The 15,252-nt window shown below is 35.9% G+C and overlaps 1 protein-coding gene across 2 annotated transcripts in view; it reads left to right on the forward strand.

Annotated features, from left to right (window-relative positions):
- Positions 1-15,252, forward strand: part of PCDH15 (protocadherin related 15) — a 737,973-nt gene that overhangs the window by 342,358 nt on the left and 380,363 nt on the right. For both annotated transcript variants that reach the window (XM_038576025.1, XM_038576024.1), the window contains exon 8: positions 6,147-6,255. In XM_038576025.1, the coding sequence (XP_038431953.1) occupies positions 6,147-6,255 (109 nt within the window). The remainder of the gene's footprint in view (positions 1-6,146; positions 6,256-15,252) is intronic.

Consider the following 15,252-nt stretch of genomic DNA (forward strand, 5'->3'; position numbering starts at 1 on the left):
TTAATACAATAAGATTATTTAATTAAAATATAGACCATGTAACTGAACAATGATGAATCTAGTATTCTATAAATAGAAGGGTAAAACATTTGAAGGTCCAAATTAAGAATTTTAATAATTAAAAGATAATATACAAGTCTGAGTCTTACCCAGAGACACATGTGGTACTTTGAGCTCAGTTTACCTTTTGTTTCTTTTTGTTGTTGTTGTTTTGTTTTTTGTTTTGTTTTGTTTTTTAAAGATTATATTTATTTATTCATGAGAGACACACAGAGAGAGGCAGAGATGCAGGCAGAGGGAGAAGCAAGCTCCATGCACCGGGAACCCGACGTGGGACTCGATCCCGGGTCTCCAGGATCACACCCTGGGCTGCAGGCGGCGCTAAACCGCTGAGCCACCAGGGCTGCCCTCAGTTTACCTTTTGAATATTATTTCTTACTTACCCTTTCTTGGGTTTTCCAGTATAACAGAGCAAGTCTTCCTACAGACCACCCTTGGAGACTTTTATAATGTCTCCATTTAATTTAAAATACTCTGATTGTTTCAGTGTGGTATTATGTGTTCTCTTACTCATTTGAAGCTATTACTCAAATGCCGAGTTGAAGAATATTTACAATTTTTAAGGAATATTTAGGATTTAAAGAGTACTTTTGTTACCGGTATCTCCACTGAGGCTGAAAGCCTTACTAATCAGGCTATTAAATGTCAAATGTAGGCTTTTATTTTCAAAACTCACTACCCCATTGACTTGTATGATAAATGGTGACATGAAAACTGTTTAAGATGTAAGGATTGGCTAAAATTTATGTGAAGGCATTCTATCCATGCAGGAAACAGATTTGGAAACCAAATGAATTATGTGTGCCTTTAACTTTGGGGTGAAATAGGCTGAATCTTACAGTCCTGCAGACTATGATGCTTCTTGGTTTGATGCTGGTTAAAATGGTAAACATACCCTACCTTTGAAACCTCAGTGTTTCCCTTGAATGTATTTTTCTTTTTATGCAAGGTAATAATCTGAACACCTAAAAGAACAAAGAGCTGGGGCTTCCACAAATCTAAAGAACAGGTTCCTTAATCATTTGTGATTGTTTGCTAATTATTATGCATATAAATAGATACAGATATATTTACACATAGACATCCAATGTCTGGGACAGAAACTCATGGAAGGAATAACGAACCCTCACCTACCCCAACCCTCTAATTGCCTCCTGTTATTTTCTCAAAAGAATTCAACAGTTGAACATGAAAACATTCTCTTAGATCTATTGATAAGACAAGACACCTTTCCCGTGCAGCTACTGAATATGAAGCGTGCGTCCCTGATACAACAAGCTTGGGTTTCATAATCACAGAATCATACAGCATTGCTACTGGAGACAGACCTTTTTGTTATTGTTTAATAGTTTCTATGATTATCCTCATGACATGAATCTCATTACATGGACTGAATTCATTTTCAGGGTGAATCACCATTAGGAAATATGTCAGGAAATTTAACTCTGCTGATTCACACAGCAGTGAAATGAGAGCCTGCTCCTCTGTGCACTTTCAGCGTGTGCCCATTGGCGTGAACAGAATTCAGGACACGTGATTTTCTCAAAGACAAATAAGACTGAGAGAAAGCAGATGTGTTTTGGGGGCAGGGTGTTTGGGGGCCTTTTCTATATGACCTCCTGGAACTCAACTTGATGAAGCAAATATGTTGTTGTAAACTGTTCGCACTAGGCTGTGGGTTATAAGATATGTGTGCCTATCAGCCAGTGGAGATTTTGGTGGAGACTAATTCCAGTAATTAAACCATCATAGAGGAACCTCTTCATCCTTTCCTTAAGGACACCCAAGCATATTTAAGCCGTGGGTGAATTTCTACTTTAGCATAATTTATCTGAAATCCAACAGTAAAATTAGAAACTAAGAGAAATAAGGGGGAAGAGAAATAAGGAGCAATAGTTACTATTTTTTGAAGAGCATGCTTCTTCAAAGGAAATGCATCTCCTAGGTGTGTGCCTTTTCACAAGACCCGGGGAAGGTGTTTTGGCAGTAGCTACTGCTGGATTGTCCCTTAGAGTCCACTTTAGAGTAGTGATCTCTTACCAGCCTGTGTAACTCAGTTTCATACAAATTGACAAAAATGTACTAAATGAATGCATATTGTTAGCCAAACCTTGTAAATGATGACATGTGTTTGTTTTGTTTTGTTTTTTTTCCATAAAATTCTTCCTTACTCTAAGGAGTTTCGTCCCTCTGGGATTTTCTTGCTTATTTGTATGCTCTTCCAATGCCTGACTGCATCTAATTTAGAGATTTTTGGCAAGAGAAAAGTTCAAAAAATGATTCATGTTATCATGGTGTTTCTAATGAATGCATATATAATTTTCCTGCTCTGGTTTAAATGTTACTTATCTTTATGAAAAATTATATTAAACATTTTAACAGTATAATTCTGACCAGAACACAACATCCTTTAATGTTATGTGTTGCTAGAATGAAAATTCTCAAGATTCAAAGAGCCCCATCTACTTTGGGAGATAATCTTAGAAATTGTATCTGAGAATTCATTTAAACCTAGATTTTCTGAAAAACTCATTAATGGTAATATAAGAAAAATAATTTTTCTGAGGCACTTGCGTGGCTCACTTGGTTGAGCATTTGGCTCTTGATTTCAGCTCGGGTCATGATCTCAGGATCCTGAGATCGAGTCGCACATGGGGCTCCTCACTCACCGGGGAGTCTGCTGGAGATTGTCTCTCCCTTTTTCCTTTTCCCCTCTCCCTGCTCATTCTTTCTCTTACTCTCTCTCTCTCTCTCGAAGGATTACATAAATCTTTAAAGAAAAAGAAAAATAGTTTTTCTTAAGATAAGTTGCTAGTCTTTATAGCACAAAAGTCAGTCCTAACAAGTTATTTAAGACAGCTATGCCTCTCCCAAATTTCCAGAAACTTATTGAAGCCTTCACCAATAGGGTTTATTTTATTCTCAGTAGTATAATTTATGTATTTATAATATTAAAAGCAGTTCAGATAGTGAAAGTTTCACATAGTGAAAGAGGACTGAATGGCTTTAAATAAATACCTTTCATCCCACCTACCTTCACTTCTCAAGCCACTCTCCTGAGATATTGACATTTTGCTATTTCCAGTTTTAATTCTGATTTTAAACAGCACATAATTCTAAATAGCACTCTTGCTTATTTTTATTTCCTCAGTTCTCACCATACATTTATTAATAACCATCTATGAAAGATGAGCAACTTTATTAGTACCTCTCTCTCGGTTTTGTTTATCATGTTATATTTAGTTTTCTCTATTGTTCACATATTTTTAAATAATATGACTAAAACCACATGGCTCATTCCAACAACTTTAGATTGTACAGGAAGAGGATTTTTAAGCTACGTGACTCATTACCAAAACTAAAACTGGGTACATGTTGGTCACTTAGCAGCTCCACAGACATAGCAGACTGAGGGTGTTCAGCAGAGATACTCTCAAGTGATCTGTTCACATTTAACACTCTCCCAGAAGAGCTCAGATTCAATTTTTGTTAATTTTAGGTATGTCATTTCAAACAGCAGGAGCCTAGGATCCCTTAGTATATTTCCCTTAACATGGGGAGGATGATGGGATTGCCAGAAAATGAAATGCCTTCACAAGGTCTGAGAAGAACTGTACTTTTGGAAAAGCTAGCACAGATTTACTAGTTGAACCAGAACTGAAGTAGCTTAGCTGTGTGGTGTCTAGCTGATACAGTCAGATTCCCCTGAAAAATGTCTAGGATGAGCTATCAGCCCGTAACTCCTGCATTCAAACATACGTACTTTGAAGAGCTTTGGATTTTCAGTTCCAGAGAAATAAAGGATTACAGAGGAAGTAAAATGGAAATTGAGAAGATGTGTGTGTGTCTGTGTGAGTGAGAGAGAGAGAGAGGTGTGGGGGAGTATAGAACAAAACAGAGAAAAAGGGACAGAAATGGAGCGAGGGGAAGAATTTAAGAAGAGTGTTGTGTTTAATGTGTCGTATTGTGTGTAAAGAACAACAACAACAAAGCAGTAGTCATCTGGATTTAATGGAGGTATTTTAATATTGATTTGACATCTTCATGGTTTTGAATCCACATTTGAACAAGTGAATAGAGTATCCAAAAGTTATTCCTATCAGGAGCTCTTTGTTTTTAGGAAGATAATGACAATATTCAGTCTACTTAGAGCCCATTGGATGGGCAGAGGCCTAAGATGTATGTGAGCTCCATATTATTGGTCAATGATCATCTTTAATTATTGCAAGTTCAGTAGCAATATATTTTGGTACTGTACCAATGCTTAATATCACTTAAGGTAACTTAATCGAAATTAAGTATTATACATCACAGGTTAGTATCATTGCATATTTTTAGCATGCCACCACTATACATTTCTGCTGAGATTAGAAATGACTGATTTTATTTGAAAGTACATGATATGTTTCAAGGTTCTATCATTTGAGAAGAAATAAAATAAGGTAACATTGCAGTGATTCCTTAGAATATGAAGTCAGTTATTGAAATAGACATTATTGGGCAGCCCGGGTGGCTCAGCGGTTTAGTGCCGCCTTCAGCCAGGGCTTGATCCTGAAGACCCAGGATGGAGTCCCACGTTGGACTTCCCTGCGTGGAGCCTGCTTCTCCCTCTGCCTGTGTCTCTGCTTCTCTCTCTCTCTCTCCGTGTTTCTCATGAATAAATAAATAAAATCTTTTTTTTTATAAATAAATAAAATCTTTAAAAAAAATGAAATAGACATTATTTCCCTTTAGAATTACTATTATATTTGGACTGAGAATTGTAGAGACTTAAAGCAATTATTTCTCAATCTCTGTTCTAAGGGAATGTAAGAGTTCAAGAGATTGATAGATGATTCTAGAAAATGTACAAATATACCCCATTCTTGTACAGTCATTATGCAAATTGGCACATAAGCCTCTGAAAAGACCTGTAGTCGAGTAGATTAGCTTTTTGAAAATTTATTTAAGACTATGTATCCTAAGATTATCTGTACAGAGTGTACATCAGTTTTTTCAACAAACCTATTATAAATATAGTTTCTTTTCTTTAAGATTTTATTTATTTATTCATGAGAGACAGAGAGAGAGAGAGAGAGAGAGAGGCAGAGACACAGGCAGAGGGAGAAGCAGGCTCCATGCAGGGAGCCCGATGTGGGACTTGATCCCGGATCCCCAGGATCAGGCCCTGGGCCGAAGGCAGATGCCCAACCACTAAGCCACCCAGGCGTCCCTAAATAATAGTTTCTAATTTAGTACAAGGGTCAACAAATTACATCCTATAATTACATCACCATTTGTTTTTATAAATAAAGTTTTATTGCAATGTAGTCATGCCCACTTGTTGCTTTTGTGTTGCAATGGCAGAATAGATAAGCTGACTCAGATACTTTATGTCCAGCAAAGCATAAACATATTTATTATCTGGTTCTTAACAGAAAAGTGTTTCCCAAACCTGATAGCAGAACAGAATACCTCTGGACATTGTATTTGGAAACATTGACTTAGACAAATGCATTACAATTTTAAATGCATATTCTTACACATGATTATAAGTTAAATGTACATATATGTGTGATATATAATTAATTTTATCTGTATGAAATTCGCATCGATAGGGCATTGATTTCTATTCAATTAAGGCATCAAGTTTTAAAATTTTAATATAATTAATTTATGCAAAGCTTTAAAACATGACTTAGGAAGAAAAAGAATGTAAATATTCTTACAAATCTTGTCCAAAGACAAAGATAAAAAAAATGATACGTGATAGCTTCATATTTCTTCTGATTTGTTTATCTAGGGAAGATTCAAACTTTATTGATAACTTTCTTCCTTACTTTCTTATTAGGAGAAATTCCTGATAGAAAGTTCTAAATATGTACTTACTATGTCTTTTCATTTTGACCTAGAGGACACACTGCTTCCTCTTCAGATTCAAAATTAACTAGTCTTATATGCTAAATTATAAATTTTGAAACCTGAGTTTAAGAACTAACTCAGATATTATCTAGCTGTCCAAACTATAATATCTAATATCCGAGTGTCAATTCTACATGAGGCATTAATAATGAAGCTGAACTAAACTCTCTGAATTTTTTTTCCAGGAAGAACTGAATCCCATCATTGTTACCCCGCCCATCCAAGCTGTTGACCAGGATCGCAATATTCAACCACCATCAGATAGACCAGGAATCCTCTACTCTATCCTTGTTGGTTTGTATCTACTAGCATTCTACGCTCTCCATTCTAGAATCATTCTAGAATCATTCTATTTTTTTTAAGGATTTTATTTATTTATTCATGAGAGACACAGAGAGACAGAGAGGCCGAGACACAGGTAGAGGGAGAAGCAGGCTCCACGCAGGGAGCCCGATGTGGGACTCCATCCTGGGACTCCAGGATCACACCCTGGGACAAAGGCAGGCCCTAAACCAGTGAGCCACCCGGGCTGCCCTCTAGAATCATTCTAGAATCATTGAAAAACTTGTCTCAGATCAAAGGAAACACCTTTAATAACAAAGTTGATCTTATTGGAAACTATTTTTATGTAAAAATAAATTCAAAAATAACATCCCCTTAGAATTAGTTTAGTGAAACGTGTAGAAGAAAACATGGGAAGTATTTTTATTGAGAAAGTGAAACAACTTCAAAAAATGAATATTAATCTATATAATGGTAGTTTTCTCTTTAACCTCATTAAGGATTCTCTAAGAAAAATTAAAAAAAAAAAAACATCAATTGAACGGTTTGCTCTACTAGTATTTTACCATTGGTTGAATACAATTATATAATTCTGAAAATATTTGACTGAACTAATTAAAGGTTTTTGGAACCATATGGGAGAAGGATCATGATTACCCAAGGGCATGCAATCCATTATACTGTTGGCTAATTTTTCCTTGAAAAGTTTCACAGGAGCTCTTCTAGTTTATTCTTGTGCATATACTGACAATTGTGCCAAAGAAAAAAATGATGAGGGTTTGTTTATGCTACTCTTCGCACATTGCTTTTGTTAAAATATGAAAGTTGCTGCTTTGCATGGTTTATAGTCTCTAGAGAGACAGATGCATGTGAGACAGATCATACATCTCTTAATGAAGAAGGGCTTGCTTTTGAAGTGTGCTTCAGAATGACTGACTATTCAGTGGAATTCAGCGTTACTCTCAACCTCTTTTTATCCCTGAGCCTTCAGCCTATGTGTATGCACATATACATAACAATACAACAGCCTACAGGCCTTAGCCAGATTTCCAAATATGATGCTATATCCTATTTAGAAATGCAATCTGTAAAGAAAGTTCAAGTGATTCTGTTTCAAGCTTTTGGTCTCTAGAACTATACTCATATCATAAGCCAGTTGCAGATATTAGACTATTACATTTTTAAAAAGCCCTTATCAACATAAGCAATAGTCTTTTAAGTCTGTAAGGTCCTTGGTATAGATAAAAAGAATTAATCATTGTTTATTTCATTAACTGAAGAGTTGACAGTTTGTCAGTCACTGTGGTAGGTACCATAGATGCAAAGATGAGAGATGAATGCTCTAGGTTAGAGAGGGGTCGAGTCTATGGTTAGAAATATGTCAAAAGATAAATTAAAACAAGTAGTTTTAAGCACCAGAAATAAGGTACATGGGATCTTGGAAGGAAAGTTCTAGGTATTTCTGAGAAAATTGCTTACAGTTATTTCAGCAGAAAGATCAAAGCTTCTATGTAGAAAACTAGAGAGAAATTACCTAGAAGGATGACATAGCATGTGCAAAGTCTAAAGGATGAAATCTAAAGATAATCGTAGAGAAGCATGCTACCTAAAGTGGGCTGAAGTCCATTGGTATTCATGAGTTTCTTTCACTTTCAAAAATTACATTTATTCTTTCATTCAATAAATAGGCAACTACTCTGTGGAGGAAGATAGATTCTTCACTTTGTGGAGCTGGTGCTCTGGCAGCAGAAACAGGCAACAAACAATAAATATAAAATGTATTTTTATACATGATAGAGAGTGGCCAACACTGTGGGAAACATAGAGCTGAATAAGTGGGTGTAGAAGTACAGAAGGGGTGTTGCAGTATGAATTGTAGTATTAAATAGGATGATCAGGGCATCCTTCATTGACAAAGTGAGGTTTGAATAAAGTCTCACAGAAGTTGATGGAGTTAGCCATGTTTATATCTGGGGGAATAGTTTCTAGGCAGAGATAAAAGCTGGGGTTTGCCTGTTGGTTTCAGAAGCATCAAGGATATCAGTAACACTGGAGAGAAAAGTAGAAAGAGGATGTGAGAGTGACTGGGTGGAGCAGTTGGTTAAGCATCCAACTCTTGATTTCATCTCAGGTCATGGTCTCAGCATTTTGAGATAGAGTCCCAAGTCTAACTCCATGCTCAGCACAGAGCCTGCTTAAGATTCTCTTTCCCTCACTCTTACCGCATCTGCACTCTTTCATTCTTTCTCTCTCTGTCTTAAAAAGTAAATAGGGGGATCCCTAGGTGGCGCAGCGGTTTGGCGCCTGCCTTCGGCCTAGGGCGCGATCCTGGAGACCCGGGATCGAATCCCACATCGGGCTCCCAGTGCATGGAGCCTGCTTCTCCCTCTGCCTGTGTCTCTGCCTCTCTCTCTCTCTCTCTCTCTCTGTGACTATCATAAAAAAAAAAAAAAAAAAAAAGTAAATAGATCTTTTAAGAAAAGACAGAGGGTGCGAAAAATAAGAGGAGGCCAGAAAATACAGAATCTTGTATACTATCAATCTACTTTACCATGTATTCTAAGTGAAGTGAGAAGCCAATATAGTAATGAGAGCAGAATAATGAATTGATGTTCTGTATCATTAGCCACCTGTAAAATGATGGATAATCCTAAATAATAGATGTAAGCACTGGCACTAATTTCGCTTTCACAGCTAAGTTAAATAAAATTATATAATTTCATACTACTTACATTTTTTGAAAGCAGGGTGTTATATGGGTATTATGAACTATGTTCAAATCCTCACTTTAAAACTTACTAATCATAATTGTATGATTATGCTAAGGTGAGTTACTAATCTCTGTGCCTCAGATTGCTCCTCTTTGAAATGGAATTGATAAAAACCAGACCCTCTATAAAATAATTTTGAGGATTTATTTTTATTAAATATTTTATTTATTTATTCCCAAGAGACAGAGAGAGAGAGAGAGAGAGAGAGAGAGGCAGAGACACAGGCAGAGGGAGAAGCAGGCTCCATTTGGGAGCCTAATATGGGACTCGATCCGGGGTCTCCAGGATCACACCCTGGGCTAAAGGCGACGCTAAACTGCTGAGCCACCTGGGCTGCCCGAGGATTTAATTTAATACAGGTAAAAATCTAATAGTGCTTGGAAAAAAGTTAGTGCTCAATAAATGTTAGTTGATGTTGTTTGTTATTGCCATTAGGAAGAAAAATTATGTCCCCTAAGTTAAATAAAACTGGTAAGAATAGAAGCACACAAAAACCAAAACCAAACATACAAAACAAGATTTCCACAGCTCTGATTATACTTACTTTTCCAGAACTCTTAATTTTCCTTAAGTCCACCCAAATAATTCTGAATGTGTGTGTTCCTCAAAGCTAGTTTACCCAGTGACCATGTGGAGAGTTCTCCTCCTGCTCTCACACATTGTTGGTGGTCTGCTTATGAAATGTGAGGTTATCGATCCTATGTGTGTAAACAGGCCATCTAAGGACTATTAACAATCCTTTCACTCATCCTACCGTAAGTATCATCAATGATGGAATTACTGCTTCTACTATTGATCACCTCCAGCAACTCGACCCTATGTCACCTCGATCCATTATTTCCTCTGATGTATCTACTGGTTTTCTCTAAGAAAAATTATACCACTGTATCTGTGGGGAATGGGACTGGCAGGGATAATCTGAGTGAAAGATATTCAAACTATAAGCAAAATCAATAATTCATAATTGAAAAAAATCCTCAAAATTGACTCCTGCTTTAAAATGGAAATTTTTTATCCCAAAGTGGGAAGTAGATTTTTTTTTGGGGGGGCGGGGGGGAGGAATTAGTAAAACTCTGATATTCAGTCCATACTATGCCCCTTTCATGTTTTACTATTAGGAAAATGAAATTTAGGTTTATTTTATTTTATTTTATTTTAATTTTTTTTTAATTTTTTTTTTATTTATTTATGATAGTCACAGAGAGAGAGAGAGAGGCAGAGACATAGGCAGAGGGAGAAGCAGGCTCCATGCACCAGGAGCCCGATGTGGGATTCGATCCCGGGTCTCCAGGATCGCATCCTGGGCCAAAGGCAGGCGCCAAACCGCTGCGCCACCCAGGGATCCCGAAATTTAGGTTTAAATTGGAGCATGTACTAAAGGACAAAAAGGTGACTATAAAATCTAACTGGTTTGTGCAAATAAAAAACTCTGGTAAACTAAAATTTTCCATTAAACCAACATAAATTTTGATGAACTGAATTATTTTTATTTTGATACTTACGATTTCAAAAACACTAAGTTACATATTTAAGGAATCACTTTAAGTTTATTATATTCAGTATAATAAAGTCATAGTATATTTAAGATTAAAGTTTTAATAATTTAAGGACATATCCCAGGTGAAGTCATTGAAAATAGTCAAGTAAAGATTTCTGAAAATTTGCCCTTCCATAAAAACAATGGAAAACTGTTTTTTTAAATCATGCTTTTTGATTATTAATTCCTGAATTAACCAGGGCTTACAACACCCCAGGGAATATCTATTCAAGAAAAACAACTGACTCTTTGTAATAACGTTTGTTTTTTAGCTTAGTTGAATTTTTTAATTGTCTAAGTCCCATTGCCTGCTCTTTAGTTCAGCCATAGCACTAAAAAATAACAACCTGCATTCTCAAAGCAACTTGGCAGTCATTGGAAGAAGCAGAACAAAACTGGAGGTCTTTGAAAGCCTCATTTCCAAAGAATCATCACATGACCTTGCTGGTGGTTCTCTGGAAGAACCCACATAAAAAGTTGACTCAGGGGATCCCTGGGTGGCGCAGTGGTTTGGTGCCTGCCTTTGGCCCAGGGCGCGATCCTGGAGACCCGGGATCGAATCCCACGTCGGGCTCCCGGTGCATGGAGCCTGCTTCTCTCTCTGTCTGTGTCTCAGCCTCTCTCCTCTCTCTGTGTGACTATCATAAATAAATAAAAATTATAAAAAAAAAAAAAAAAAAAGCTGACTCAGATTTCACCCAGCACAAAAAACCTTGTTTGGTGGTGGGAGGGGAAATGGAGAAAAGTTTGTCAAAAACAATTACAGGTAGGGATCCCTGGGTGGCGCAGCGGTTTGGCGCCTGCCTTTGGCCCAGGGCGCGATCCTGGAGACCCGGGATCGAATCCCACATCGGGCTCCCGGTGCATGGAGCCTGCTTCTCCCTCTGCCTGTGTCTCTGCCTCTCTCTCTCTCTCTCTCTGTGACTATCATAAATAAATAAAAATTAAAAAAAAAATACCTTTAAAAAAAAAAAAAAAAAAAAACAATTACAGGCAAGTGTTTTTACTTTGTTGCTGCCTGAAGTATAGATGACAATTGGGGCAAGCAATCAACTAAACAGTAAACTTGAAAAGAAAGCTAAGAATGATATCCAGAGGGTCTGTATAAAGCTTTGATATATTTCTAGGAATCTTATCAAGACAACAGTAAGAATAATGCTATGTGTATTCTCAGAAAAAACACCTGAGCATGCCTTAGGTTTTCATCTCTGGCTTACCTTGAGTTTCTGGAAAAGCAGAATGCAAAGCCTAAGATGGAATTTAAACAGTAGGATTGAGGACTAAAATGTGATCCAATATGCACAAAGTGCTCCTCAACAAAGACTAGAAGATTTATTGCTTCCAAAAATGTAAAAAGTCTCTGTCCAGTTATTTACTAACCACTAAACTAAGTTCATGTTTCAGTGGCTCCACACAGAAAAAATATAGAATTTAGACTATTAGTTCAGATATCATTAGTTGAGAAAACAAATGAGCACGACTAAAACAAGCAGCATCTTCAATAGACCACGGGAAAGGATGAAATCTGATTTTCAATGTTGTTACATAATACTGTTTGATATGCCAGTTTTTAACAAATGTTATGAGACTATAAATAAATAGGGAAAGATGATTGATACACAGGGAAATAAATCAATATCTGAGGAAGCCCAGATATTGCACTTATAAAGACTTTCAATTAGGGAAACAAAACAAAACAAAACAAACGAACAAACAAAAATCAAAGACATTCAATTGGCTATTTAAAATATGCTTAAAGAAAACCATGTGCGAAGAATTACATTAAAATACAGGAATGAGGGATCCCTGGGTGGCGCAGCGGTTTGGCGCCTGCCTTTGGCCCAGGGCGTGATCCTGGAGTCCCGGGATCGAATCCCACGTCAGGCTCCCGGTGCATGGAGCCTGCTTCTCCCTCTGCCTGTGTCTCTGCCCCTCTCTCTCTCTCTGTGACTATCATAAATAAATAAAATCTTAAAAAAAAAAAAAACCTCTGCAATATATTCATTTCCTTTAAAAAAAAATACAGGAATGATATTTTACAAAATAGAGAATATTAACAAAGAAACAGAAATTATAAAAAAAGAACCAATTAGAAATTTTGGAATTGAAAAATATAACAACTGAAACAAAAAAAAATATTAGCACTATTTAATAGAAGATTCAAGGAGGAAGAAGAGGAATGACCAATTTGAAGAGTGATTAATTGAGATGATCAAATCTGAAAAGCAGAAAGAAAAAGAAAGTGTGAAAAAAGTGAAGAGAGCCTCAGATACATATAGGATACTATTTCTATCCCAAAATATGCATAAGAGAAGTCCCAGGAGAGAAGAAAGAGCCAAAATAATAAATTAATAAATAATGGTTAAAAATATCCTAAATTTCAGGAAACCAATCTACACATCTAAGAAGCTCAGTGAATCTTCACAAAGTATAGACTCAGAGAAATCCAGACACATCTCAATCAAATTATCAAATGGCAAAGACAAATAAAGGATTTGAAAGTAACAAAAAGACAGCTTCTCATGGATATTAATTCTCAATACGACTATAACGTGGTGTATTGTCTGAAACCATGGATAACAGAAAACATGGGGTAACATGTTCAATGTATTGAAAGAAAAAATAGCCCATCAACAATTCTAAATATGCAAACTCTATCTTTCAAAAAATGGATGAGAAATAAGACATTCCCAGAAAAAGAATATGAGAGAGTTTGTCAGTAACAGTCCTTCTCTATAAGAAATACTGTAGAGAAAACTAAGGCTGAAGTTAAAATATAAGAGGGAGTAGTTCGATTCTATGTGAAGAAATCCAGACTAGTGGTAAAAACAACTACATAAGTAAGTATAAAAGACACCACAGGTGTAGCTTTTTTCTAGTAACTTCCTTTTCTATCTGATATAAAGAAAATAATATGAAGCAATATTTGCATATCAACATTGGTGGATATGAGATGTATAAATATGGATTTGCAATAACTATAAAGAAATTAAATATTTATATTACTTAACCAATTTAAAGATTTATGTGAAAAGACACAAGGGAATTTAAACATTATATGTTACAAATATTTATTTATCACAAAGAAATCAATTATAGACTAATAGAGGAGCAGAAAAGTCAGGAAATATAGAAGACAAATAGCAAGATTGCAAATGTAAATCCTACCTTTTTAGTAATCACAACTGATATAAGTCAACCAACCATTCTGATTAAAAGGCAGAGATTAGCAGAATGGATAAAAAAGAAAGGAAAACATGATCTAGCTACACACTGTCTGCAAGAGACAAACTTTAGATATGGATATATAAATAGTTGGAATATAAAAGAATGTGAAAAGGCAGCCCATAAGAATGGTAACTAAAAGTAATACTACTAATATGAGTATAATCTACAGAAATAGAATATACAATTATATTTTTACATGAGACAAAAAAGGACATCTTAGAACAATAAGTCAATCCATTAAGAAGGTACAATAGTTATATATATGCATCTAATAATAGAGCCCAAAAGTAGATGAAGAAAAACTGACAAAGCTGAGGGTGGAAATAGATCATTCAAGCCTGATAGTTGGAGACCCTAATACCCTACTGTCAGTAATGGATTAAACAGCTAGATAGAGGGAGAGCAGGGACAAAATTGAACAGCACTGCAAGCCGAGCAGACCTTAGAGATATTCATACAATACTCAAAACACAGAATCGACCTTTCTTCTAAAATACACCTGGAATATTCTTCAATATAGACCACATATTAGGCCACAAAATAGGTGTCATCAAATTGAAAATGATTGGAATTATACAAACTATATTCTTTGACCACAATGGAACGGAATCAGAACTCACTAACAAAGAAACTTTGCAAACTCACATATATGTGAAAATTAAGCGACACATTGCTGAATAGCCAATGGTTCAAAGGAAAAGTGCCAAAGAAAGTCAGAAAAAAATTTAAGAGAGATAAGTAAAAATGAAAACACATCACATCCAAGCTTATGGGACAAAGATGAAGAGATACTTACAGGGAGATTTATAGTTCAATATGCCAATTTTAAAAAAGGAAAATCTAATCAACAATGCAGTCTCTCACACCAAGACTGTGGACGTGAGCAAGCCAAAACTATAATAATAAAAATAATAAATAAATAAATAAATAAATAAATAAATAAATAAATAAATACTTCTCAAAGAAAAACCCAAGACCAGATGCCCTGACCAACGAAAAAGATTTAACACCTCTCATTCTGAAACTCCTGCAAAAAATAAAAGAACAGGGAATACTATCTAACTCATTCCGTGAGGCCAGAATCACCCTGATAACAAAGCTAGCCAAGGACATCACGAGAATGGAAAGTTATACAATGATATTCCTCATGAACATAGGTATAGAATTTCTCATTTGAATACCAGCAAATCGAATCCAGTGGCTTTATAAACAGGACTATGCACTGTGACCAAATAGAATTTGCCCCAGGAATGCAAGGTTGGTTTGATTTACAAATAAGTCAGTGCAGTACTCGATGCTAATAGACAAAAAGGGATTAGAAAACCCATGATTTCTTCAAAAGATGCAGAAACAAAATCTGACAAAGTCAAACCCTTGATTAACTATAAATTTACCTAATGACATGTCTTTGAAACACATATAAAACAAACACTATGAGAGACAGAGAGATTTAGGGGAATCCGAGTGGCTCAA

Source organism: Canis lupus, chromosome 26, assembly GCF_011100685.1.
Source record: "Canis lupus familiaris isolate Mischka breed German Shepherd chromosome 26, alternate assembly UU_Cfam_GSD_1.0, whole genome shotgun sequence".
NCBI lineage: Eukaryota > Metazoa > Chordata > Mammalia > Carnivora > Canidae > Canis > Canis lupus.